The sequence below is a fragment of the Hyaena hyaena genome, unplaced genomic scaffold, assembly GCF_003009895.1.
Source record: "Hyaena hyaena isolate Hyena2069 unplaced genomic scaffold, ASM300989v1 scaffold_29, whole genome shotgun sequence".
NCBI classification, from domain to species: domain Eukaryota; kingdom Metazoa; phylum Chordata; class Mammalia; order Carnivora; family Hyaenidae; genus Hyaena; species Hyaena hyaena.
This window is the reverse complement of record NW_024080661.1, coordinates 2,008,089-2,034,129: the sequence shown is the minus strand read 5'-3', so window position 1 is coordinate 2,034,129 and position 26,041 is coordinate 2,008,089. Positions and strand designations below refer to the sequence as shown.

Below are 26,041 nucleotides of genomic sequence, written 5' to 3'. Positions count from 1 at the left end.
GAGAGGCCAGGGTTTCCCCTCCCCCCAACCGGTCACCTCAGCCCGACCCCCGGCCCCCGCGTCCTACCGGGAGACACGGTCTTCTCGAGGATGGTGATCAGCTCCATGGCGGAGGTGGTGGCGGGGACTCCTCCTAAGATGACGGTCCGGCCTCTCGGGCGGCGGCTCTAACTGGGGATGGGGGTTGGGGGTCGGGTGGGAAGGGAGGGTGGGGTGGGGGGCGGGGGTCACCACAAGCCCATTCACCGGCTCCCTCTTGGTAGTCGCCCCGGCTCCCTTTCCTTCCTCCTTTCCTTCCTTCCTCCCTCCTAATTTGCTGCTGGCGGCGGCGGCAGCTGCTCCTCTGGCGGCGGGGGAGGGACCCCGGGGCTAGCTCAGAGCGCGGCTGGTGCTCGGGTGGCGGAGGGAGAAAGAAGGAAGGGAGGCGGTAGGTGAACGGCGGCTCGCAGGGAGGGAGAGAGAGGGAGGGAGGAAGGCGGAGGGATATTCGGACCGGACCTCTCCGCGGCGGCACCGCGCTACATGTTGATTGGCTGCCCTCCTGGCCACGCGGAATCCCCAATTGGCCAGGCGGTTAGCGTTGAAGGGCCGCTCTGCACTCATTCGCCCGCTGGTTTCAAGTCCCGGGTTGGCTGGGCGGGCAGCGGGATGAGGCACGCGGGTTGGCTGAAGAGAGGGAAATTGGGGTGGGGCAGGCGGGAGCCGGCCGCTGGTTGGATTGGCCTGGTAAAGGCCTTGAGCTCAGACCGGCTGAGCGCTGGGAGGAGGGTGGACCGAAGGCGAGACTCCCGGCCCGCGTGATTGGCTGGGACACTAGACGTTGATAGGATAGGGCGCCCGGGAGAACTGAGGAGAGGAGTTCGGGGTCGGGGCCGCGGAAAGGCGGGAGGCGCCCCGCTGCTTTAGGAGCCCGGCGCGGGGCACGATGGGACGCCCCCGGGAAGGGGCGGAGCCGTGTTCGGGCTGCGGTCGGGAAAGCGTCGTCACTCCAAGGGGCGTGTTGAGGACGGTTTCGCGGGCCCTAGCGGGGGAGGCGGGGGTGGCGGGGGTGACCGTTAAAGCCCTGCACCGCGCCCACAGGAAGCTGCTTCCTTGGCCAGGCCTGCTTGGTGCCAGGCTCCCAGCTGGGAAGGACGTTGAAGACCAGGCGGTGCAACTTCCAATTTGCAGATGTGGAAACTGAAGCCCAGAGAGGGTATGCAGCTTGTCCAAGATTACACAGCCGGTTAGTGGCCTGCTCGGGACTGACCATAAGCGCTCCTACTGCCCTTGGCCTTACACGCAGCTTCCCCTTTCAGGAGGTGAATACTAATGCAGTTCCCTGAGGCTTATCTATAGGTGTTGAGGCCTGTCTAAGGTGGGGTGGGCATTTGGATGCCCCTGTCCTTAGCGACCAGGTACTTGAAGGTGTCTCAGTCTGAGAAGGTGCCCCTATACACGCACACTCGTGAACCAGAAAGAATGTGTTTGCAGGCATGGAGGATTGCAGTTCTTGGCCTTTTTTAGTTCAAATCCTGCAAGAAACTAATGAAAACCTTTCTGTAGCAAAATGCACATAAAGAAAACGTGCATACCCTGACTTCCCCTGAGGTTGGTACATAGGCTCCTGGCGAAGCATTTTCTGAATTATTACATTTTCACCATCTTGACTTAGGGTTCATTGGATGTAGCTAGTTTGTAGAGCTCTTTGCCACATAGATTGAGCTTGCAGAATAATTATCCTACTCCAGACACACCTGGAAAACCTAGGAGGAACTCTGTCCTTCCTGAGAGGGTCCCCCCAAGAATGAGGGGAAGGTGAGTTAGCTACCTTTACCCCTTAAAAGAAGAAGAGGTCTTTCTCTGCTAGAGCTCTCTTTACAGTTCGGAAGCTAAAAGTGTGAAACCAGCCAGTCACGCCATCCTGTGACTGGTGGGTTTCCTATGACTTAGCAGCCCTCCTAACCCCCTGCACCCCTTTGGCTTCATCTGTTCACTGAGGGAGAACTGTACTGTGTGTGCAACTTTCTTAGGAATCAGTGAAGGTTAAGTAAGACACCAGGCATGGAAATCCTTTGACTTGTCCTGTGGATTAGCCATCTTACAAATGATCCACAGTTTTGCCTCACTCCAACCCAACTTTCTCCTGCCCTCCAGGAATTTGCTCAATATGATAATACCGGTGAGGGCAAACGCATTTTTAAAGCAGCTGGAATCCAATGCTGGGAAGATCTATGTTTTGCCACGAAGTTCCAGTCGTTTGGTAAGATCCTTCCCAAAAGTGAAAGATTTGTTTTTTAAATTGAACCGAGGTTACCGATGGTGCCGTCTAGCCCCTATCGAAAGTGCTCCATACTATCCTGCATTCCGCAAATACGGTGAGGCACCATAACCTGAGTGTGTAACACACAGACTCCAGAAACTGCCTGCTGCGTTCATATTCCCAGCAGTGCCACATTTTCACTTGTGTGACTTGCTTTGCTTGTATGTAAAAATGGGGCTGGTAATTGTACCTACTTCACATAGGGCTTTTGGGAGATCTTATGTGAGTTAATATGTGTGGATTGCTAGGGACGCTGGCATGTTATATGTGTTAGGTATGCATTGGCTATTACCTATTAAGCATTATTTTGTATTAAGCAAGCGGTTCTGGGTCTTTGGCTTATTAGGAAAGAAAGATTTTAATTCATTTATCTCATAAACAAATGTAAAGTTGGAAGAGTGACCCAGTCGGGCTCAGGGAAAGCCTACCTGAGAAAGGGAAGAGTTATTCAGGTGGAGAAGGAAGGAGCAGCATGTGCAAAGGCCCTGTGAAGAGAAGGAGCACGGGCATTATAAGGAACTGCAAGAAGGCCAGTAGCCCCAGAGCACAGAGAACAAGGGATTGAGATAAAGTTGGGAGCGTTGAGTAAGGGAAAGAGCATATGAGACTTGATATGCCATACATATGATTTTGGCTGTATTCTCAGAGCAAAGGCAACTGTTTTAAGGTCTTAAAATTGGTGGTTATAATGGGGAGATTAGACTAGAAAGGGGAGAGGAGATACAGGGAGACCAGTTACAGGGCCGTCGCCATGATCCAGCTAAGAGATGATACATGGAGAAGGGAGAAAGGTAGCGATTATAGTGGAAGTAGGAATAGATATCAAGATTTATTGAACTTGTTAATCGATTAGAAGAAGAGGGAGGTGATACTGGCGCCTACCCGATTTCTGGCTGGCACTTGGGGATGTGATGCCATTTGCGTGCTTCCCAAAAAGGAGAAATCGGAGGCCGTGTGGTCTGGTAGAATAGAGAGGTACTTCAAGTTGTATTTCTTTCTGTTTTTTTTTTTTTAGCGTTTATTTTTGAGAGAGAGAGAGATGGAGCATGAGAGCATGAGTTGGGGAGGGGCAGAGGGAGAGGGAGACCCAGAATCCAAAGCAGGCTCCAGGCTCTGAGCTGCCAGCACAGAGCCCAGCACAGGGCTCGAACGCACAGGCTGCAAGATCAAGACTTGAGCTGAAGTCAGACGCTTAACTGACTGAACCACCCAGGTGTCCCATTAAGTTGTATTTCTTGAGCTGTATTTGGTATCCGCAGGTTTTTGTATGTTATTCTGTGTACTTTTTGAATGTCAGGAATATTCACATCCCGTGGACAAATTCTGAAATTAAAGAGAAGAGCTGGGTTTTAGTCTGCCACTTCCTGTTGTGCGCTCTTGAACAGGTTACTTAACCTCTCAGATCTGTGAAATGGGAGAATCTGGGCGATTTTGAACATAAATGGGAAGCTCTCCTCAAAGTGCTTGGTGCAGGTGCTTGGTGCCAGGAGACCGCTTAGCAGCATCTTCGAAGCAAGTGTATTCGCCAAGGGATGAGGCGTGCTGGCGTGTCCCCATCCCGTCACCCAGCCCACAGTGCCTGTGGGTGAGAAGACCGGCTGCACGGGGAGTAGCAGTCAGGCTGTGACCTGATGCCTTTTCCTCCGAAGCAGAGCTAACTGACCTGAGGGGTTGAACCGTGGCTTCCCAAGCACGGAGGAAGAACAGAGGTGAATCCAGTCCCTGGAGAACTGAGTGCCCCCTGCTTAGTAATGGGGCAAAACTTCATCGCCATTTTCCTGTCTTTCCATTCCCACTCCTTCCAAGTAATTTAGAAAAGAGACCGTTTGCACAGAAGAGCAGGGCAGAAATGCTATTATCATAAAACAGCTCTCTGGTTTCCTGTGGCCCTTCCCTTGCTTGGCTCACCAGGCTCTAGCCTTCTTGCTGTTCACTGAACACACCTTGATCTGTGAGCCTCAGGACCTTGGCATTCACCGTCCCTTCCACCTGGATCACTCTTCCCCCAGTTGTTCCTTCCCATTCTTCTCAATTCAGAAGTCACTTCTTCAGAGAGGCGTTCCCGGATCACCCATGTAGATCGTAAGGTCGTTTCCAAGGTACTCGTTGTGACAGGACCCTATTTGATTATCTTCAGAGCTCCTCGATACCTGGAATGGTCTGTTGGTGCTGTCTGACCCCGCCCCCGCCAGAAGTCATGTTCCCAAGAGCAAGGATCTTGGCTGTCTTGTTTGTTGCTTAAAATTGTGTCTCATACCGTGGTAGGTGCTCAAATATTTGTGAAATGGATGAACCACAACTAAGCATGCGATGTGTTCTTCTGGTCCATGAGAAGTGACTTGTCTAGTTGTGTTATAAGGTGCTTTATAACTTACCGCACCCTCTTTTCCAGTGTTATTCATACTGGCCCGCTCGCATACCTTTGGTCCAATCAAGCCAACCATGTTGCCATATCCTGCCAAAGAAGTTGATCACTACCCTAGGCCTGTCCCCCACCTGGAATTCCCTCTTGTCCCTCTCTGTCTTCAAGGTGGTACTCTTGTTAATTTGTTCATTCGACTACATTAATTTTGGGGCTCCCCTCTCCTGGCCATTTCAGGTATAACGTGGGACTATGATAATGGCCCCGAGAACTGTATGAACAAAATGCTGTCATGGAGCTGAAGTCTCAGAGAAGGAAGAGAGATGTGTTCCCTGGTGTCGTTATGAGAACACTTAGTAGACAAGGGAGGATTTGAGCCAAACCTTGGAGGGTTGGAGAGGATTCGAGATTGCAAGGAAGCCTTCTCTAGCTAAGGGTGATCTCTCTGCTTAGTAATAATGTGATCTTGGGCATGTTTATTTGAGACTTCTGTGCCTTGGTCTCCTCATCTGTAAAATGAGGAGAAGAGTCTTAGCCATGGGTATGAGACCTGTATAGTCACACAGGCACTTAGAAGGGCTGGCCCCTCACTTGGTTTAATGCTGTGTTGTCACCATATGAAATTCTTAATGATTTTTGAACAGGGACCCCTGCAGCTTGTGTTCTGATCTCACCTTCCTAGGGTTAGGAAGTTGATACAGGTACATTTTTGGAACAGCGAGGGCCTGGCACAGAAAGAGGGCTTCATAAGTGCTAGCTGTTATTATTGTCATTGGTATATTTAGTCTCGGAACTCTTGTAACGGTACAGCTCACAGCGCACCTCAGGTTAGCATTTAAACAACCAACAAATATTTCTGAGTGCCTGCTCTGTTACGGTACCAGATGGGTCACAAAGATGAACAGAGCAGTGTGCTTCCTATCCTTGTTCAAAGAACAAAGCATGTGTTTTAAACATACTAGGGGGTCCCAGGCTGGCTTAGTCAATAGAGCATGTGACTCTTGATCTCTGGGCTGTGGGTTTGGGCCCCACATTGGGTGTAGAGCTTATTTAAATATTGTTTTTAAAATAAAAATTAAAGGGGCGCCTGGATGGCTTAGTCGGTTAAGCGTCCGACTTTCGCTTAGGTCATGATCTCGCGGTTCGTGGGTTTGAGCCCCGCGTCGGGCTCTGTGCTGACTGCCAGCTCAGAGCCTGGAGCCTGTTTCAGAGTCTGTGTCTCCCTCTCTCTCTGACCCTCCCCTGCTCACGCTGTCTCTCTCTCTCTCCTAGAAATAAATAAAAATATAAAAAAAAAAACTTACAAAAAAATAAATAAAATAAAATAAAAATTAAAAAACATGCTAGTTAGTAATAAGTAATAAATGGTGTATGTCAAATGAAGACTATTGGAATTTTTAAAAATCGAATCTGGGGCCCCTACCTTCAGGTAGTATTAGTAGCTCTGGTGTGGGGCCTCAGACTCTATTCCCCAGGTGATTTGAATGAATAGGCAAGTTTTGTAACAGCTGGCATGAACTCTAGGGAGGCCTTGTGAAACAGAAGGGAAAAGGTTGGCATTGGAGTCTATCAGACGAGGGGTTCAAGTCCCGCCACCTACTTGCTCTGTTACATTGTAGAAGTTCCTTAGCCTGTCAGTCGCCTCATCTGTAAACATTAAAACCATGCTTTTAAGATTAAATTTAAATTTTTTAATGTTTTTTAAAAATTTATTTCTGAGAGAGAGAGAGACAGCGTGAGCAGGGGAGGGTCAGAGAGAGAGGGAGACACAGAATCTGAAACCGGCTCCAAGGCTCTGAGCTAGCTGTCAGCACAGAGCCCGACACAGGGCTTGAACCCGCAAGCCACGAGATCGTGACCTGAGCCGAAGTCAGATGCCTAACCGACTGAACCACCCAGGCGCCCTAAGATTAAATTTTAAAATGCTTGAAAAAGCTGAGCCCACAGTGGATACTTCATTATGGGTTCCTTCCTCTAGAGGGGAAGATAGTATTCCGGGAAGGTGCAGTTACAGAAGGCTCCCTGAAGAAGATAGTTCACCCCTATAAGCAGTATATTTGGATGGGAGGAAGGCTTCTGATTACACACTCTAGCAACAACCAGGATATTAGGTGGCTCTCTTAGAAGGATGTTAAATCCCCAAGTAATTGATGGGATTTAGTGGCTGTAGTGGCTGTTTAGATACAGAGGAGGGGAAAGATGGAAGGTGAGTGCTATATCTCTGGCTTGAGTGAGAGTGGATCATTTTAAAACCAAGGTCAGCTATAGAAGCTGAGTTGGTGCAGCAAGGCAGGGTAGAGGTTGGGGCAGGGGTCGTGAATCCAGTTTTAAAAACATTTAGTTTTTAAGGTCATGAGGAGATATCCAAGGGCAACTAGACATTCTTGATTGGGAATTTGGGGAAGGGCTGGGGCTTGGGGTTAGAAGTCAGTAGATCAGAAACAATCATTGAGATCCTAAGAGTAAATTCTGTCTTGAAGGGCATTGCATAAAGACAAAAGCAAAAGATTTGGGGAGTGGAAATGGGATTCCAAACTAATGGTCACTAAAGTAAGAGGGAGAAGGAAAGGAACACCGGAGGTAGGAAAAGAAATGGGTGAGCAGACTGTTTAGAGTTGTAGGAATCTGACTAATGTTCCCCCAACGGTGTCCACATGCTAATTCCCAGAACCTGAGAATGTGTTACTTCATGTGGCAGAAGGGACCTCATCTGTGTGGTTAAATGAAAGGTTTTGAGATGGGGAGACTTTCCTGGATTATCTGGGTGGACCCAGTGTAATCACAAAAGGTCCTTACAGGAGGGAGGCAGGAGGATGAGTCAGGGAAGGTGACGTGATGACAGAAGTAGAGGCTGGCGTGATGGGCCATGAACCAAGGAACGTCAGCAGCTTCTAGAAACTGGAAGAGGCAAGGAGCAGCTTCTCTCCTAGAGCTTCTAGAAGAAACAGCCCTGCTGACCCATTTGAGATTTCTAACTTCCAGAACGATAAGAAGATACTTTGTGTTGCTTTAAGCTGCTGCTTGTAGTAATTTGTTATAGCAGCAACGGGAAACAGATGCGAGAATACCAAATAGTAACAGCCTACATCTCTAAGAATGAAAGGTGGGTTAAGCAAGCTGCAGTAGGTTGGGATGATGTCGGCTGTACCGGTAGTTAGCCACTAAACATTATGCTGTGAACATCTAATCGCGTAGAGAACGTTCACAATAGATTGCCAAGGACAGAAAGCAAGTTATCATATTATGAGTATTTATATTAAAAATTCATCAAGCTGTACTCCTAAGACTCATGCGTTGTATGCAGTTGACTGTAGGTATGATATACGTCAATAACAAGCTTTGCACATTGAATATAGATGTCCTGTTCTGTTCAAAGAAGACAAGTGTGTGTTCTGTCTGTGTACCCATGAATAGGAAAAAGACTGGGAACGTATAAACCAGGTGTTAATAATGGATGTCTCTGGATGGTATTACTAGAGATGATTTTTATATTCTTTTTTGAGTCTTTTGTGTGTATTCCAAGTTTTCGTCAGTGAACAGATGTTACTTTTTTTTGGTCAAATTAGGTGTTTTTTTTTTTTTTTTTTTTTTTAATCGAGGAAAAGGGGTAGGGAGAAAGTTTGAAGAAGTAGGTGTAAGCTCACAGGCAGAGTCCCTGTGAGCACCAGGCACGACCAAGCCTCTATAAACAGTTTCTGAAAATAGGTGATTTTTTTTGTACTGTACCCTTCCCACCTCCAAAACAGAAAGGGACTCAGTACAGGGGTCATGGAAGGGAGGAGAAGGAGGAAAGTGTGAATGTAGAGGTAAAAGCTTCGAGAACCCTGAGTCAGAAGGGGCTTAGAGATGGGTGGAGGAGGGAGCAAATTATTTAATCAGCTTTACCCCTGCCCCCTACTGTGTCTGTGGGCGCACCAGACAACCACATGGGACATCCTCTGCTACTTTTCTCCTTTCATTCATTCAGTCCTCCTTTGTTCCTTTCCTTTGTTCTTGTTTGATTACCAGAGTAACACATGCATCTCACTAGCGAAATTTTCAAAAGCATCAAGAGATAAGAAGCAAAAATCACCTGTAATCCCACATTATATCCACCATTAGAATATTGGCATATTTCCCCCAACATAGTTCAATTTTAATCGAGAGCCAATATATTACCATGTAACTTTTTTTGGGTCACCATCTAAAAATGTACTTTAAAAATTTTTAAATTGGGGGGCGCCTGGGTGGCTTAGTCGGTTAAGCGTCCGACTTTCGCTTAGGTCATGATCTCGCGGTCCGTGGGTTCGAGCCCCGCGTCGGGCTCTGTGCTAACAGCCAGCTCAGAGCCTGGAGCCTATTTCAGAGTCTGTGACTCCCTCTCTCTCTGACCCTCCCCTGCTCACGCTCTCTCTCTCTCCTAGAAATAAATAAAAATATAAAAAAAAGAATTAAAAAAAATTTTTTTTTTTAAATTGGCTCAACTCTCTATCAGTTTGCATTAAAATTATAGTATGGGAACACCTGGGGATCGGTCAGTTAAGTGTCCTGCTTCAGCATGGGCCACGATCTCATGGTTCCTGGGTTCCGCATCGGGCTCCACCCTGACAACGTGGAGGCTGCTTGGGATCCTCTCTTCTTTCTCTCTCTCTCTCCCTCTTCTTTCTCTCTCTCTCTCCCTCTGCCCCTCCCCAACTTGTGCTTTCTCTCTCTCTCAAAAATAAATACACTTAAAATAGAATGCACTAAATGTATTTGGACTGGACCTGAATGGGTTTTCACACTGATCATGTAATGCAGGAGTAAGTGAAGCCTTTCAGCTTTAAAAGCTTTTGACTTAAGCTTTTGAACTACCAGTAGAATAAGCTGAAAATTGAAGATCATTGAAGTGTGCCCACTGGGTCACAAACCCCAAAGCTCACTGAGGCTTCTCTTCCTGGCCAGGTGGCCCGGGGAATCCTGCATTTGGGTCCCAGACTCTTCTAATCTCTCTGTTCTTCTTTTCTTTATTTGAGCACATACTCAATTTTGATGATCTACTTTGTTGTTTTTGGGGGGGGGGGATGCCCAGCTCTTTACTTCCTGTGTGTGTCCTTTATTCTCACACGACTGCCACACTCACAAACTTCTGACAGCAGGTGTTCGCCTCCCCCACCCCCAAGTAATTCTCTGACACCAGCTGGGTGTCCTACAGTTGAACTCCATTCTGACACTAGCTAATTGCAGACGCCATCAGACCCCACAGGTTAAGGGCTCAGTCCTGTGAGACTTCCCCCACCCCACTTCAGATGCCAATTGCAAGGATAGGTCCCCAGGTTACCCTCAACTTCTATTTGGCTACAAATCAGAGGTTTGTTCCCAAAGCCTCCCCCCCCTCCCCCGGTTCAATTACTTTGCTAGAGCATAGAGCAGCTCACGGAACTCAGGGAAATGCATACATTAGCCAGTCCATCAAAGGCTATGCCAAAGGACACAGATGAATGGTCAGATGAAAAAATGCATCAGGCAAGGTCTGGGAGGGTCCCAAGTGCAGGAGGTTCTGTCCCTGTGCTTCATGGATGTGTTCACTCATATGGAAGCTCCCCAAAGCTCCTACCTACTAGGGGGATATCTATAGAGGTTTCCTCATGTAGCCACGATCAATTATTAGCTCTATTTCTAGCCCCTCTTCCCGCTAGAGAAGGGGGAGGGGGCCGGGCTGAAAGTTCTAATCTTCCATAAGGCTTGGTCTTTCTGCTGACTGGCTTCCATCCACAAGCTCATCCACAGGTACTAGTGCTCCCATCACTTAGGTGTTCACAAGGGCTTGGGGAGCTCTGTTGGGAACCAGGGGGAGAGACCAATAATACGTTTTTTCCTGTCATCTCACATTTATACACTTGGTATGCACATATCTATCTTTTCCCCCTGTCGGACCATAACTCAGAGGTGCTCCTACTTGCTACTACTGATAGTTTGAGCCAAATCCTTGATTGTTGGGTGGGAGGGGGCCGTCCTATGCATTGCTGGATTTTTTAGCAGCATCCCCAGCTTTTACCCACTAGATGCCAGTAGCACACCCTTCTTGAGTCATGACAATCAAAAATATCTCCAGACCTTGCTTGATGGCCCCTCGTGGCAAAAATTGCTCCTTGTTCCACACCACCCTCCCACCCCCGCCGCAGTTGGGAAACTGCTATTTCTTTCCCGAGGTCTGAGTGTATGTCATAAATTCCTGTATTCCTGGGTGCCTGGGTGGCTCATTCAGTTAAGTGTCTGACTTCAGCTCAGGTCATGATTTCACGGTTCATAAGTTCAAGCCCCGTGTCGGGCTCTGTGCTGGCAGCTGGAGCTTGGAGCCTGCTTTGGAACTGTGTCTCCCTTTCTCTCCTCCCTTCCCCTGCTTGCTTGCTGTCTCTCTCTCTCTCACTCTCTCTCTTTCCCCAAAGTAGATAAACATTAAAATTTTAAAAATAAATTCCTGTATTCCATAAAATGCACAGCACATAGTGCACATTAAAAAAATTTTCATTTTTTTGAGAGGGAGAGAAGGAGCAGGGGAGAGTGGCAGAGGGAGAGAAAATCCCAAGTAGGATCCATGCTCAGCACAGAGCCCAACTTGGGGCCCTGATCCCTGACCCTGGGATCATGACCTGTACTGAAATCAAGAGTTAGACACTCAACCGACTGACCCACCCAGGCGCCCCAGTGCACATTTTTATTGTCCAGACAGTATTATTGTCTCATGAGAATAATAGCCAATATTTATAAAGCCCTTACTATTTTTATTGTTCTTAGCTCTTCACCTATATTCATTTAATCCTCATGACAGCCTTAAGAGATGAGTACTATTATTATGCCCTTTTTACGGCCAAGAAACTAAGGCTCCAAGAGGTTAGAGCTCAAGGTCGCCTAGGGAAGTGACACCTTGAATCTGAACCCTAACTCAGGCAACCAGGCAATCCAGTGGAGATTCTGGGTTCTAAACAATTTTTCTATCTGCTGCTTTTTTTTTTTTTAATTTTTAATGTTTATTTTTGAGAGAGAGAGAACATAAGATGGGGAGGGACAGAGAGAGAGGGAGACAGAGGCTCTGAAGCAGGTCTGTGCTAACAGCAGAGAGCCGATTGTGGGTTTGAACTCAGGAACCATGAGATCATGACCTGAGCTGAAGTCAGACGCTTAACTGACTGAGCCACCCACGCGCCCCTCTATCTACTGCTTTTAAATATATACACACAAAAATCAACTCATTTAAAAAAAAAAAAAGAAGGCTGGACACTATCCATCTGCCTACAGAATTTGCATAGGCAAACACATGATAAAAATAAAATTTCCTGTTCTGCCTTTTTCACAAAGCATGATACAGCAAAGCATTTTTGCCATGTTGCTAAAATCTTCTAAGTTGTTTGAATGGCTGCAGCATAACCAGCCCCTTCTTATTGAGCATTTTGGTTGTTTATATTTTATTTGACACATTATCATCAATCTGCTATGGTATAATTGACATGCAATAAAGGGCACCCATTCTATGGGTAAAGTTACCAAACTTTTTTGACAAGTGTGCTCCCCCCAATACAATCACAATACAGAGCATTTTTTTAATGTTTATTTTGGAGAGTGTGTGAGCAGGAGAGGGGCAGAGAAAGAGAGAGACAGAGGATCTGAAGCAGGCTCTGTGCTGACAGCAGAGAGCCCGATGCGGGGCTTGAACTCACGACCTGTGAGGTCATGACCTGAGCTGAAATCAAGAGTCAGATGCTCAACCAACTGAGCTACTCAGGCGTCCCAGAAGTTCATTCCTTTTCATTGTGTTCTGTCCTACAGATAGACAACACAGCCTGAGCCTGATGGTGGCTAACACAGGAAGGAACAGGTGAGGTAGGTTAAACAGGTTTAGGATTGGCTAGTCGAACAATTTCAGTGGACCCTGGGTCAAAGGGACTGTCTCTAATTATGTACTACGTGGCCTCAGAGTGATTAGGGCAGAGGAATAGTGGCCCCTGTGGGAGCAAAGTAAAGTAGGCAGTTGAGGTAAAGGTTTTGGATTGGTTGGTGTGTAGATCAAAGGTGCACTAGCAAGAGAATAGTTTATTGTGTGTAAGACTTGGCTAGTCCAGGAGGGGCATCTGTCCAGAATCAGCAAGGCCCGAGATGTCAAGGCATCAGGAAATACATAACGTTCAAAACAAAACAAAACAAAACACACGATTAATACACCTTCTTGAAAGGTTAATCTAGAAAAACTCTGAACTCTGGGATGCTAAGCGTAGCTTAGACAAAGTACTGCATCGTACTGGAAAACAGGGAATTAGGTAAAGATGGCATACCGAGTGGTGAGACCGCCTGGCCCCCTTGTCACCTCAGCCCTACGATTCTCTGACCCAAGCTAACACCCTACGACCAGTAGACTGGAGGATCTTTCTGTGGGAAGACTGTCAAGCCCAGGAGGGCATTCCTGCGGATACTGTGTTTGTTTCCTAGGGCTGCTGTGAGCAAATGACTCAAAACGTTGTGGCTTCAAACAAAAGAAATGCATTCTTCCACAGCTGGGGAGGTCAGAAGGTTGAAAACAAGCGATCAGCAGAGCCACATTCCCTCTGGAGGCTCGAGGGAGCCTTTCTTTCCTGGTCTCTTCCAGCTTACGGGGTTCAAGGTGCTCCCTGGCTTATAGAAGCAGCCGTCTTCACAGAACCCTCTCCTTTCCCTCTGGGTCTCCTGTAGACACTTGCTATTGTATCTAGGCCTCACGCAGATAATCCAGGACGGTCTTATCTCAAAATCCGTAACTTATGTACATTGGCAAAGATTGTTTTTCCAGATAAGGTCATATTTGCAGGTTGTGGGGATTAGGACGTAGACCTATCTTTTTGGAAGCCCACCATTCAACCCATGACAGGTACAAGTCCCCAGTGCAAATTAGCCCTCTGTGGTAATGCTCACCAACTGAGAAGCCCTGTTCCTTGAACACAGAACTTTCAGACAACTTTAGTGCCTCAGTCTTTTTTTTTTTTTTTTTTTTGAGAGAGAGAGAGAGTGTGTGTGTGTGTACGTGTGTGTGTGCGTGCACAAGTGGGGAGAGAGGGAGAAAGAATCTTAGGCAGGCTCCATGCTGAGATGCTGGGCACGGAGCCTGATGCAGGGCTCCATCCCGCAACCCTGGGATCATGATGTGAGCCAAAGTCAAGAGTCAGACGCTTAACTCACTGAGCCACCCAGATGCCCCTAGTGCTCTGTCTTAATCATGAACGGACTGTCAAGGATCACTAGGTAATTGAAGAAACTCTCTAATGTGAAAGACAAAAACCAAACAAACAAGAAAAAGGGAAATTAGAAAATACAGAAATGGCACAGAGAACAGAGCAAAACGAAATCTTAAAAAAGATGATAGGGGTGCCCAGGTGGCTCAGGCATATAAGCATCCAACTTTGGCTCAGGTCATGACCTCATGGTTGGTGAGTTCGAGCTCCACATTGGACTCTGCGCTGAAAGCATAGAGCCTGGTTGGGATTCTCTCTGCCCCTCCCTGACTCATGCTTTCTCTCACAAAACAAATAAAGTTAAAAAAATATTAAAAATATGAAATCCGAAAAAAAATAAAAATATGAAAACCAGTAACTTCAAAGTGTTGGATGATAAAATTGAGGAAATATCCTTTTATTTATTTATTTTTTTATGTTTTTATTTATTTCTAGGAGAGAGAGAGAGAGACTGCGTGAGCAGGGGAGGGTCAGAGTGAGAGGGAGTCACAGACTGAAACAGGCTCCAGGCTCTGAGCTGGCAGTCAGCACAGAGCCCGATGCGGGGCTCGAACCCACGAACCATGAGATCATGACCAAAGTGAAAGTCGGACGCTTAACCAACTAAGCCACCCAGGCGCCCCGAGGAGATATCCTTTTAAAAAGAAGCCAGAAAATGGGCATGAAAAGATTTTTATTTTTTATTTTTTCAAATGTTTTACTTTTGAGAGAGAGAGAGGGAGAGAGAGCATGCACACATGGGGGAGGGGCGGAGGGGCAGACAGAGGATCCAAAGCGGGCTCTGCGCTGATAGCACAGAGCCGGATGTGGGGCTCTAACTCACGAACCTGTGAGATCATGACCTGAGCCGAAGTTGGGCGCTTAACTGACTGAGCCACCCAGGCGCCCCAGCATGAAATGATTTTTAAAATTAGTCCAAGAGGACTAACTAACATGCAACTCAGAAGAGTTACAGAGAACAATGGAGGGAAAGCAATCATTGAACGAATAATTTAAGAAATCATCAGAACCGAGTGGGCTAGATCTCCAGAATGAGAGGCCCACTGAGTGCCCAACATAATGGATGAAAAAGAAATCCTGACATTTCAGATCATTGAATAAATAGAGGAAGATTACCAGAACTTCACAGAGATTTAAAACAACAACAGGTCATGTTCGAAGGAACAGCTGTCAGAATGGCACGGGTGCTTCTCATCAGCCATGCTGGAAGACCGTGGAGAAACACTTTCACATGATTTATGGCTCATGGCTTTAGATATTAGCCAAATTCTGAATTCAGTAAAGTAAGCACATTTTCAGACATGTGAAATCTTAAAAACCTTACTTCCTACCCATGGATGCTTTCTCAGGAAACCTCTTGGAGGGTGGGGCACATCAAACTGAGAGAAGAAACCAAGAGACAGGAAGAAATGTGATCCTGGAGACAGAATATTTGACCTAGGTGAGAAATGAAGAGAATCCCCAAGGTGATGATGATGAAGGGAAGTCCCAGGGTGACAGATGGCTTGGCAACAGGCCTGGAGAGTAATCAGTTGAGACTGGGGCAGGAAGACACAGGGCCCCGGAAAGGACGCCTCCAAGAAATAATGAATAGAAGAAACACCCTTAGAGTGATAGTGGAGAACGAATTCATTATAGAGACATGGAAAACGAAGCAAACAGAAATGACTTTGTTTTTTTATCATTAATAACTCCAGGAAAGTTAAAAGAACAACAACAACAACAACAAAAAGAAACAAAGCTTAACCACAGACTACAGAACTTGGCTGTGAATCCTATTTATGGAGGCATGATGGTGGAACCGAGTGGATCACTCTCCGCCAACCCCAGCGCACATGGCCTTTCCTCCTTGCAGACTGTTCCAGCCAGCAGGAACTCTCTTTGCTCCAGGTGTCCCGGGGTTTCTTGTGGTTAAACAGGAAATGAGTTTGTTGAATTCAGTCAGTAAATTAATACATTCACAAATTAAATTGTTGAATTAAAATGGCTCTAAGAAAATTGGGTCCAAGCAAAAGGCTATGGATAGAAGTATACAAGTATACACACACACACATACATTTTTTTTCTTTTTTAAGCTAAACACTTGGAAGAGATTGTCTGAAGCTTTAAATGTATGTTTTGCTCACTCATTTGAGAACTTTTTTTTTTTTTTTTTTTTTAAGTAAGCTTTTTGACCAAACTGGGGCTTGAACTCACCACCCTGAGATCAAGTGTCTCGGGCTCTACCTACTGAGCCAGCCAGGCATCCCTACTTTGAGACCTTTTGATTTACCCAAACAACATACCCCTGTGTATACCCAACCTTCATCCCATTATAGAGAAGATAAGTCCAATATATTTGAATTCTGCATATGTTAGACTGACCCTTAACACTTTATACTGCAAATTTTTTTCTAGTTCCATTTTTATTTTTCCACTAGGCTGCGAGCAATTTGAGGGCAGGCTCTTGTTCTTTCCTCCGTAAGTCTCTGGCACCTAACACAGACCTTGGCTTTTTTTTCAACCTATCTAAGATTTACCTACCATAACCTAACCTACCTAGGTTTGAGATGGCGACCCTTTATCTCCAGAGTGTTCAGTCACTCAGCACCGTCCCATCCATCCACCCGGCACCAAGACTGGTGTTTTTATTAGCATCTCTTCCACCCTCCCATTTTGCACAAAAGGATACGAGTTCCAGAGAGTGCCTTGCCCCCAGATCATAGAAGTCAGCGTTGAAGCCTCTAGCAGAACCTGGGTCTCCTGACACCTAGTGACGCACTTTAAATGCCAATCCATTAAAATCGATGGATTTTTATTTATTATTTTATGTAAGGTTTTAAAAATTGAAGTATGGCTGACACACAGTGTTGTATTAGTTTCAGGTGTAAAGACAGTGACTCAACAAGTCTGTATACGTTATGCTGTGCTCACAAGGGCAGCTGCCACCTGTCACCGCATGATGCTATTACAGTCCCATGGACTGTATTCTCTATGCTGTACCTTTGACCCCCGCAACTTATTCTGTAACTGGAAGCCTATTATCTCCCACTCTCCGTCATCCATTTGGCCCATCCTCCCAGAGAAGCATTTTAAAAATTTAATTGTGGCTTAAAAAATTATCATCTTGGGGCACCTATGTGGCTCAGTCGGTTGAGCATCAGACTCTTGATTTCCACCCAGATCATGATCCTAGTTTGAGATCACGTCGGGCTCTGAGCTGACAGTACAGAGCCTGCTTCGGATCCTTTCATTTTCCCTCTCCATGCACGCACGTGCGCTCTCTCTCTCAAAAATAAACATTAAAAAAACTTTAAAAATTTAAAAAAAAAAAAAAAGCTGGTCATGTAAGTCAGTACTCAGCTCCCAACAGTTTGCAGACAGATCTTCTTATGATTCAGATAAACTGGAAATCTGGATTTTTATGTAAAATGCCGTGGTTTTTAAAAACCGGCATTTAAATTTTCAAAAAGATTTAATGTTTGTTTATTTTTGAGAGAGTGGGGGAAAGGCATAGAGAGAGGGAGACACAGAATCTGAGGCCGGCTCCAGGCACTGAGCTGTCAGCACAGTGCCTGAGGCAGGGCTCAAACTCATGAACCGTGAGATCTGAAGTTGGTCGCCTGAGCCACCCAGGCACCCCATAAATTTCCAAAAAGATCTAAAAAGCATTATGTAGGCCAAAGAGAAACTACATGTTTGCAATGAGGCGAACCTCGGGTTTTGCACCCATTCGGAGATTTCATTGTAGCGTCTTCGCAGAACCGTCAGAAGAATAGGATGTCACGGGTTTGGAAAGGTGTCGCGATTTTCCTACAGTGTCCTGCAGGTGCTCAGTGGGATCATTAGTTTACCGCGACCAGCTCGGAGGAGTGTAAGGCTTTGGAATGATGGTCGTTTCTACAAAAGCTATCCTGGGAGACGCCGGGCTGGGCACTCGCAGGAAGAAGTCAAGAGGAAAGGATGTCTTAGTGGTTCCGCTCTGGTGGGTTTGAGGAAGTGGAATCCGGATCTTTCCTGGAAGTGGTGTTGGGGAGCTGGTATGGAGCGGAGAAACACACATGGCCATAAATGGTGTGCTCCTGTTCCAAACATCTGAGCTCATCCCTGGGCTTCATGAACCACATGCTGGGAATTTTGACCGAAATAAACTTCTGACCTTTCCATCAGTTCCCTTGAGTAAGTCAGGGTTTTATGGACTACTTCATATTGCCACTTAGAAAGAGGGTTGAACTGTTACTTCTTTTGCTTAAGAAGGCAGCACAGCTCATTATCACCGCGGCTGATATTCTATCAGTGAAGTATTCCTATAATGCTTTGTACCTGACAGAGACCTTCCTCGTGCATCCTCCATTTTGTTCCCTTGGTGACTCTGTGAGGGAGTATTATTATTCTCATGTTACAGATGAGGAAAGGGATGGTCTCCCATTGTACTTTACCTAAAGTAGAAAATATTCTTTCTTGTACATAATCTCTATGCCCAACATGGGGCTTGAACTCAAGACCGCAAGATGAAGAGTCACACACTCCACTGACTGAGCCAGCCGGGTGCCCCAGTATAGGATCTTAAAAAAATTTTTTTAATGTTTATCTGTATTGCTTATCTATATCTATTTTTTAATGTCATATCTACATCTGTATGAAAGAGAAACTGAGCACGAGTCGGGGGGAAGGGGCAGAGAGAGAGGGAGACACAGAATCTGAAGCAGGCTTCAGGCTCTGAGCTGTCAGCACAGAGCCCGACGCGGGGCTTGAACTCACGAGCCATGAGATCATGACCTCAGCTGACTTAACCAACTAAGCCATGCAGGTGCCCCCAGTATGGGATCTTTAATGTGGCCTTAAGTCTCTCCCTAGTCTGGCCCTTGCCCACCTCTCCGGATTTCTCTTTCATACTTTCCCCAGAGTTCTCTTTGTTCCAGCTATTCCAGATTTCCTTTGGTTCCTTAGGTAGGTCAGGTTCTTTTCAGCCATAGGCCCATTGCACATGCTATTTCTTCTGCGTAGAACACTTCTCCCTCTCTCTTTGCCTGGCTTGCAACTACTCGTCTTCCAGGCCTCAGTTTAACGTCATTTCTTCATGGGAGCCTTTCCTGAACATTCAGGCCACATTGGATTCCCTAGTAATGTTCTCTTATACTATCCTGCACTTTCCATTCCAAAACTCCATCACACTTAGAAGTAACTCATTCACTATTTTTTTTTTAAATATTTTTATTTATTTCTAGGAGAGACAGCGTGAGCAGGGGAGGGTCAGAGAGAGAGGGAGTCACAGACTGAAACAGGCTCCAGGCTCCGAGCTGGCAGTCAGCACAGAGCTCGACGCGGGGCTCGAACCCACGAACCGCAAGATCATGACCTAAGCGAAAGTCGGACGCTTAACCGACTAAGCCACCCAGGCGCCCCACTCATTCACTATTTCTTGTTCTTACTAGATTGTAAGCTCTACAAGGCAGAGACCAAATCTGCCTTATTTGATTCTGGAGCCTCAGTGCCCAGTACAATATTCTTTTGTACTGAAAGCTTTTGTGACCATTGCCCAATGTCTGGATTCCATAGGAAATAATGCATTGGAATCTTTCCTTGAGGGGCGCCTGGGTGGCTCAGTCGGTTAAGCGCCCGACTTCGGCTCAGGTCATTATCTCATGGTTTTGTGAGTTCAAGACTCACATCGGGCTCTGGACTGTCAGTGCAGCTTGGGATTCTCTCTTTCTGCCCCTTCCCCATCCTCTCTCCCTCTTACAGTAAACTTAAAAACTTTAAACTTAAAAATAAAAAAAAAGAATATTGCCTTGAATACTGCCCTTAAGTCCAGTTCTATCAGGCTTTCCTAACAAGCTTCTTCTGATACTTCAATAAACAATTTCACTATTTCACTAATATTTCGGGGTATTTCACCAGCCCTTTGATTAGTGATCAAACCACCCATGTCCCCATATCACAGAGCAGGTTGTGAGGTTAGAACACAGTGTCACTGTATCATTTGATGATTACTAGGAAAGGCGGTGCTGTTCTCAACTCCTGTTGTTTCTCTGATGCTCACACACCAGTGAGAACCTCTGTCCACCACCCCGTGTGGGGTGGCCACACGGGGATCACTGATGGCAAGGATATTCAAAAGTGCCCACACTATTCCCATCTCAGGTCTCCCCTGGGTGTGCCGCACACTCGGGCCGTTTGTTTATTCGGCAGAAGCAGTGAGGTCCAGGCAAGTGAATGGGGAAAGTGGAAGAGTGGAAGTTAACACGGCCTCGTGGGCTCACGCAGGAGGCACCAGGCAGGTAAGCAGGGCCAGGCGGGAGGGACTCGTGGCCTCATTTCAACAGCTGCAGCGGGCTTGAGTCCCTGCAGGAGGCCATCTGGGTGAAGGGCACTCTTGTCTTCTTTTCCTCCCCCTAAGCCAGCTCGCTCTCTTCTCATCAAAGTGAAATCCGTCACCATCAAACTTCCTAAATCCAGCTAACAGTGATAACAACCAAAATCTGTAACTGCACACCCGGGCAGCGGTGTATAGGGTTGCAAATGTTAGTTCCAAATATAGTGCCGGTTCACATCTCCAGCGAGGAAAGAACACTGAGCGAATTCATTACACAAACCACTTAAACTAATTGAGCCCGGAGCTTAAAGCCACATTCTTCAAATGCGTGTGCTCCCCAAAACCAGTGTTTACCATCAGGCAGTCGGGGCTGGAAACCACTCCTGAACCAGGGAATCTAGACCAGGAAGAAATGCTTCTCCAGGTACACATGTGCCAGCTGTTCGTTTGTTCTCAAGTGATGTCTGCCGATTAGCCTCATGACATAGAGCATGACCTCAGGGGTCACAGGTCTGAGCCCAGCACACTTAGCTTCCCAAGGCCAAGACGGAAAAGGCTAGGCACCCGTTACAGAGGGCCACAACAAAAGGGGCAGAGCCTATCCTCGTTACTAAAAATAAATGCATACGTTAGGGGGGCCGCCTGGGAGGCTTAGTCGGCTAAGCATCCGATTCTGGATTTCAGCTCAGGTCACGATCTCATGGTTCGTGGGTTCGAGCCCCGTGGCAAGCTCTGTGTTGATTTGAAATGTGGAACTTAGTTTTTAATTTATTTTCATTTAATCTTAAATAGCTGCATATGGTTAGAGGTGACTGTATTTGGACACACAGCTGTAGAACTTTCCATCTGCTGGGAAGAAGAGTGTTTGGGGGAGAGCAGACCAGCTTTGGTAGGCAAAAGATCTTATAAGTCATGGACTTTTATTTTCTCTCCAGTTAGAGATAATCTGTGGACGCTCTTACTGGTAGAGGAGGGAAGTGAGAAACCCTGGGAATGGCCACAGCAATCTCAAGAAAGAACAAAGCTGGAGGGATCACCTTCCCTGGTTTCAAACTATATCACAAAGCTAGATAATTAAAACAATATGGTCTTGGCATAAAAACAGACACATAGATCAGTGAAACAGAATAGACAGCCCAGAAATAAACCCATTTATGTATGGCCAATTAATTTATGACAGAGAAGCTTTGAATATACAACAGGGAAGGGACAGTCTGCTCAGTAAATGGCGTGGGGAAAACTGGTGAGCCACACGCAAAAGAATGAGACTTGACCGCCACCTTTCACCATACACAAGCATTAACTCAAAGTGGGTTAAAGGCTTGAATGTAACACCTGAAACCATAAAACTCCTAGAAGAAAGTATAGTCGGTAAGCTCCTTGACAATAAGTCCTGGCAATGCTTTGTTTTGTTTTGTTTTTAACCTGACACCAAAGGCAAAAGGAAAGAAAGCAAAAATAAGTGGGAACACATAATACTAAAATGTTCCTCACACCAAAGGAAACTGCTAACAAAACAAAAAGCTAAACTCTACTGAATGGGAGAAAATATTTGCAAGTCAGATACCTGATAAGGGGCCAGTACCCAAAATCTATAAAGAACTCACAACTCCATAGCAAAAAACACCCCACAAATAATCCAATTAAAAATGGGCACACGATCTGAATAGACCTTTTTTCCCAGGACATAACAGATGGCCAACAGGCATATGAAACGATGCTCCACATCAGTGATCATCAGGGGAATGCGTATCAAAACTACAGCGAGCTATCACTTTACACCTGTCAGAACGGCCAGTATCAAAAAGACAAGAAATAACAAGTGTTGGTGAGGATATGGAGGAAAGCAAACCCTCGTGTACTGTTGGTGAGAATGTAAATTGGTGCAGATGCGATGAAAAACAGTACGAAGGTTCTTCAAAAAATTTGAAATAGAAATACCACATGATGTAGCAATTCCTCTTTGGGGTATTTATCTGAAGAAAATGAAAATACTAAGAAAAGATATACGCACTCCCGTGTTCATTGCAGCATTGTTTACAATAGCCAATGGATGGATGAATAAAGAAATTGTAGCATGTACACACACATGCACACACACTAGAATATTATTTAGCCACAAAAAGGATGAAGTCTTGTCATCTGCGACATGGATGGACCTCAAGGGCATTATGCTAAGTGAAGTAAGTCTGATTGAGAAAAACAACCAAGTGATGTCTCAAATGTGAAATCTTAAGAAAACAAAAACAAAAACCCAAGCTCATAGATACAGAGGACAGATTGATGGTTGCCAGAGGCCCCCGAGAGTGGTGGTGAGGGGGGCAGAAAAAAAGAAAAAGAACAAAGTGAGAGAAGGTACTTCATACTCTTCCATGCCACATCACTAACTTCATCCTTCCACACCCCCTTACATTTCCAACTTTCAAGTGCTCTATTCCTAGAAGGAACTGACCTATTAAGAAAGCAACAATCATCTCATCCATCCTCATTCATGTCAAACATTTTAAATATTTTGTACTTTTTCTTATAAACTGGTTCGCCATGTCCTCTTCGTTATCTTGTATTCTGCTTTCTTCAGACTTCTATTAAACTATTAGCCATTCAGCATATAGTTTTCTCCATTTTAACTGCCTTAGTAGAAGTCTAAACAGTAAGCATTAAGAAGAGAATATCCATGGGGCGCCTGGTTGGCCCAGTTGGTTAAGCGTCCAACTTTGGCTTAGGTCATGATCTCACGATTCACGGGTTCGAGCCCCACCGTCGGGCTCTGTGCTGACAGCTCAGAGCCTGGAGCCTGCTTCAGATTCTGTGTCTCCTTCTGTCTGCCCTTTTCCCCACTTGTACTCTCTCCTCTCTCTCTCTCTCAAAAATAAACATGAAAAAATAAGAAAAGAATATCCTAAGATTAGCATATATAATACGAAGTGGATGATCAGTCCCCTAACAGAGTGGGCTGAAATTGCTATGTAATGTAATACACCTGCACAATTTGTCCAGTTGATGAAAACGGTTAAGGCTGGTTGGGGGTAGTGGGGGAGGCAGATGGCTCAGAGGACCATGCTGTCATGACCAGCCAAACTATGGTGAGATTTAATTATAGTTTTCTTGGGTTGTCATCTTAACCGGTGTACGGTGTGTCTGCTGCCAGCCGCTGGCCACCTTCCCGAGAAAGCACAGATTAGTAGTAAGCTGTGTTTCTCCTCTGTCGTTAATTCTACCCCAGGGTTGGAACCAGAAGTTCAGTGCTGAAAGCTATGGCTGCCAGACACCAGCAGTGGAATTGCAGGACCAAGCAGACTTTTTTTTTTTTTTTTAACAAGTGGCATGAACAACCCAATAGACTTTCCTTCCTCTGACCCTGCTGTCTATCACGTTTGCCATCAAATGTTTTGGTAGAGCAACCAATCCTCTGATTTGGTTTCCTAGGGAAAGCAGTTGTTTGGCCTAATGTTTTATTAATATCAGGGGCTCCTGTCTCTTATGCTTGTGTTGGAAACCAAGCACCTTGACCAGTCCGTTTCCGCCGGGGGTGGTACAAGAAGGCACGGTCCACCTTGGTTGAGTTTTTGCATTATGTCAAAAGAGAAGATAGTCTTACAAAAAAAATTAACACACACACACACACACACACACACACACACACACACACACACACACACACCAGGGGCACCTGGGTGGCTCATGTGGCTGGGCGCCCAACTTCGGCTCAGGTTATGATCTCAGTTTGTGAGTTCGAGCCCTGCGTCGGGGTCTGTGCTGACAGCTCAGAGCCTAGAGCCTGCTTCGGATTGTGTCTCCCTGTCTCTCTGCCCCTCTCCCACTTGCAGTCTGTCTCTCTCTCAAAAATGAATAAACGTTACACACACACACCAAAAACTCTGAGAGCCTAAAATCAGTTGGTAGTAAGAAGAGATTAATTTCTCGAGTAATTTATGATTCAGTAAAAAATGAGGCTCTTAAGCATAGATTCAGTGCCATAGGTAGATTACCGAAAGCTTGTTTATTTTCTGCCCTGCTGGGAAAAATAATCACTAACCATATAAATGTGGCTCCAAGTCTTCCTGATCACATTCTAGGACCTGTTTGGGTAACAAAACTGAAATCTTTCTAAAGCTGTAGAACTCCACTCATACCCCCGAAATCATACACTACGGAGACCTATTCTTTACAGATGTTTTCAAGGGGCTCCTCGCTCCCTGAAACCCATCCTCAGAAACTGGAAGTTTAAGAATTCACACACCACCATGTAGTATTCCAAAATGCTTTACTGCTTCCCATTAATAAAAAATATCAAATTCTCTATAGGAAGTATCAACACATTTTTGGGGGGGGGTAATTTTCTTAAGTAAGCTCTATGCGGGGCTTGAACTCATGACACCAAGAGCCAGCCAGGTGCCCCACATTCATCTTTCTTCCCAACCTTCTGATTTCCATTAAAATGGAAATTTTCTGATTTCCCCAAGGAAAATCATTAAAAATCTTTAAACTCCTGTCACCTGGATCCAGTCTGACTGTATGATCTTCTAAGTGTGAAGACACGACAAATAGTGAGAAGAACACAGGTTTTAGAGGCTGGTGAGCTTGGGCTGACCACTGGTTCTAAGTTTTTTGGTTTTTAAGTTTGTTTATTTTGAGAGAGAGAGAATCTCAAGCGTGCTCTGCGCTGTTACCACAGAGTCTGATGTGAGGCTCGAACTTCCGCACCATGAGATCATGACCTGAGCCAAAACCAAGAGCTGGACGCTTAACCAACTGAGCCACCCAGGCGCCCCCCAAGTTATTTGTTGTGTAACTCCTTTCCTCATTTTTCTGAGCCTGCTTTCTCACCTGTAAAATGAGTATATTACCCGACAGGGAGCTACTTGGGAGACAGGCAGTAAATCCAACACCAAAAAGGCGAGACTCGTGTCATCAGGACTCTGGTGCCAGGATCAGTCAGGAGATTAGTAGAGAACAGAGAACAAACTTGAACTAGGTAATTTGACGAAGGTTTAATAAAGGGACTATTTACAAAGACAGCCAAGTTCAGGGGAACCAACAAGGAATAATGGAGTAATCCAGAGCTAGTAAGGGAATAGTCTTTTCTGTCCCTAGATTTGGAGTGGGCAAAGTGAAGAAGCTAGAAGCTACAGAGGGCTTCTGAATAGGAGTGGTGGCCTCTGGTAGAGGGACACAGACAACCCATGTCACCTGGGAGGATGAGGAAGCCTGGTGAATAAACACCCTGACCGTCCTTTCCTCATGCCTTTTGGTCTCGAAGGTTATTACTTACTGGATCCACACAACTTGAACTCAGGGGGCAAAGGACCCTGTCAGTGCAGGCCATGCGGGCCAAGCCCTCCAGGGCACAGGCAGGATGGAGAACAGCCCTGAGGGGGACACAGGACACCCCACCACCACCACTGTGCCCTAGCAGAATGCAAACCACGTAACTTGGATGTATGCTGAAAATGAAATTACTTCTTTCTAGAATTTCTAATTGTAAAATGAGAATACAAAGCAGATTTCTCCTCAGTCTTTTTGGTGTCCCTGCTTTGCTGGTGCCTTAAAAGCACATGCCTAGGTGGCCCCACGGCTGCCCTGCGTGTGGCACCTGGACAAGGGAGCCTCAATAAGTGACAAGTGTCAGGTTAACTCCTGAATGCGGGCTCTAAGGATCTCTAAGAGATTTCTGAGCATCCAGAATGGATTTGGAAGGAATCTTAGGATTTTTCTGCACAGGTATTTATTACTCATTAAGGAATTCAGAACCTGGATTTTCTTAGACTTGAAAAACCCTATGGTAGTAAGACTTCTTATAATCCTAGTGAATGACAGGAAAAGTTTATAGTTTCTTATTAAAGAGAATAAAAGAAATCAGGACA

At 45.9% G+C, this 26,041-nt stretch overlaps 2 protein-coding genes across 2 annotated transcripts in view; one reads left to right on the top strand and one right to left on the bottom strand.

Moving 5' to 3' along the window:
• Window positions 1-447, bottom strand: part of KPNB1 (karyopherin subunit beta 1) — a 28,517-nt gene extending 28,070 nt beyond the window's left edge. Inside the window, exon 1 of the mRNA XM_039227715.1 lies at window positions 68-447. Within this exon, the coding sequence (XP_039083646.1) occupies window positions 68-107 (40 nt within the window). The 5' untranslated portion in view covers window positions 108-447. The remainder of the gene's footprint in view (window positions 1-67) is intronic.
• Window positions 106-22,265, top strand: LOC120229047. Its single transcript, XM_039227786.1, has 6 exons — window positions 106-144; window positions 645-726; window positions 1,081-1,301; window positions 2,137-2,242; window positions 20,006-20,142; window positions 21,862-22,265. Exons 1-6 carry the CDS (start codon window positions 106-108, stop codon window positions 21,994-21,996), a joined length of 720 nt encoding a protein of 239 aa, XP_039083717.1. The 3' UTR covers window positions 21,997-22,265.
• The last annotated feature ends 3,776 nt before the right edge of the window (window positions 22,266-26,041 follow it).

What these genes read in the sequence shown, in the direction of transcription:
- LOC120229047 (XM_039227786.1), top strand. Translation starts at nt 106, where the DNA reads ATGGCGGAGGTGGTGGCGGGGACTCCTCCTAAGATGACG. An exon ending in CCGCTGGTTGGATTGGCCTG is followed by an intron (nt 727 to 1,080) that starts GTAAAGGCCTTG and finishes CCGCGCCCACAG; the next exon opens with GAAGCTGCTTCCTTGGCCAG. An exon ending in GCAGCTTCCCCTTTCAGGAG is followed by an intron (nt 1,302 to 2,136) that starts GTGAATACTAAT and finishes CCTGCCCTCCAG; the next exon opens with GAATTTGCTCAATATGATAA.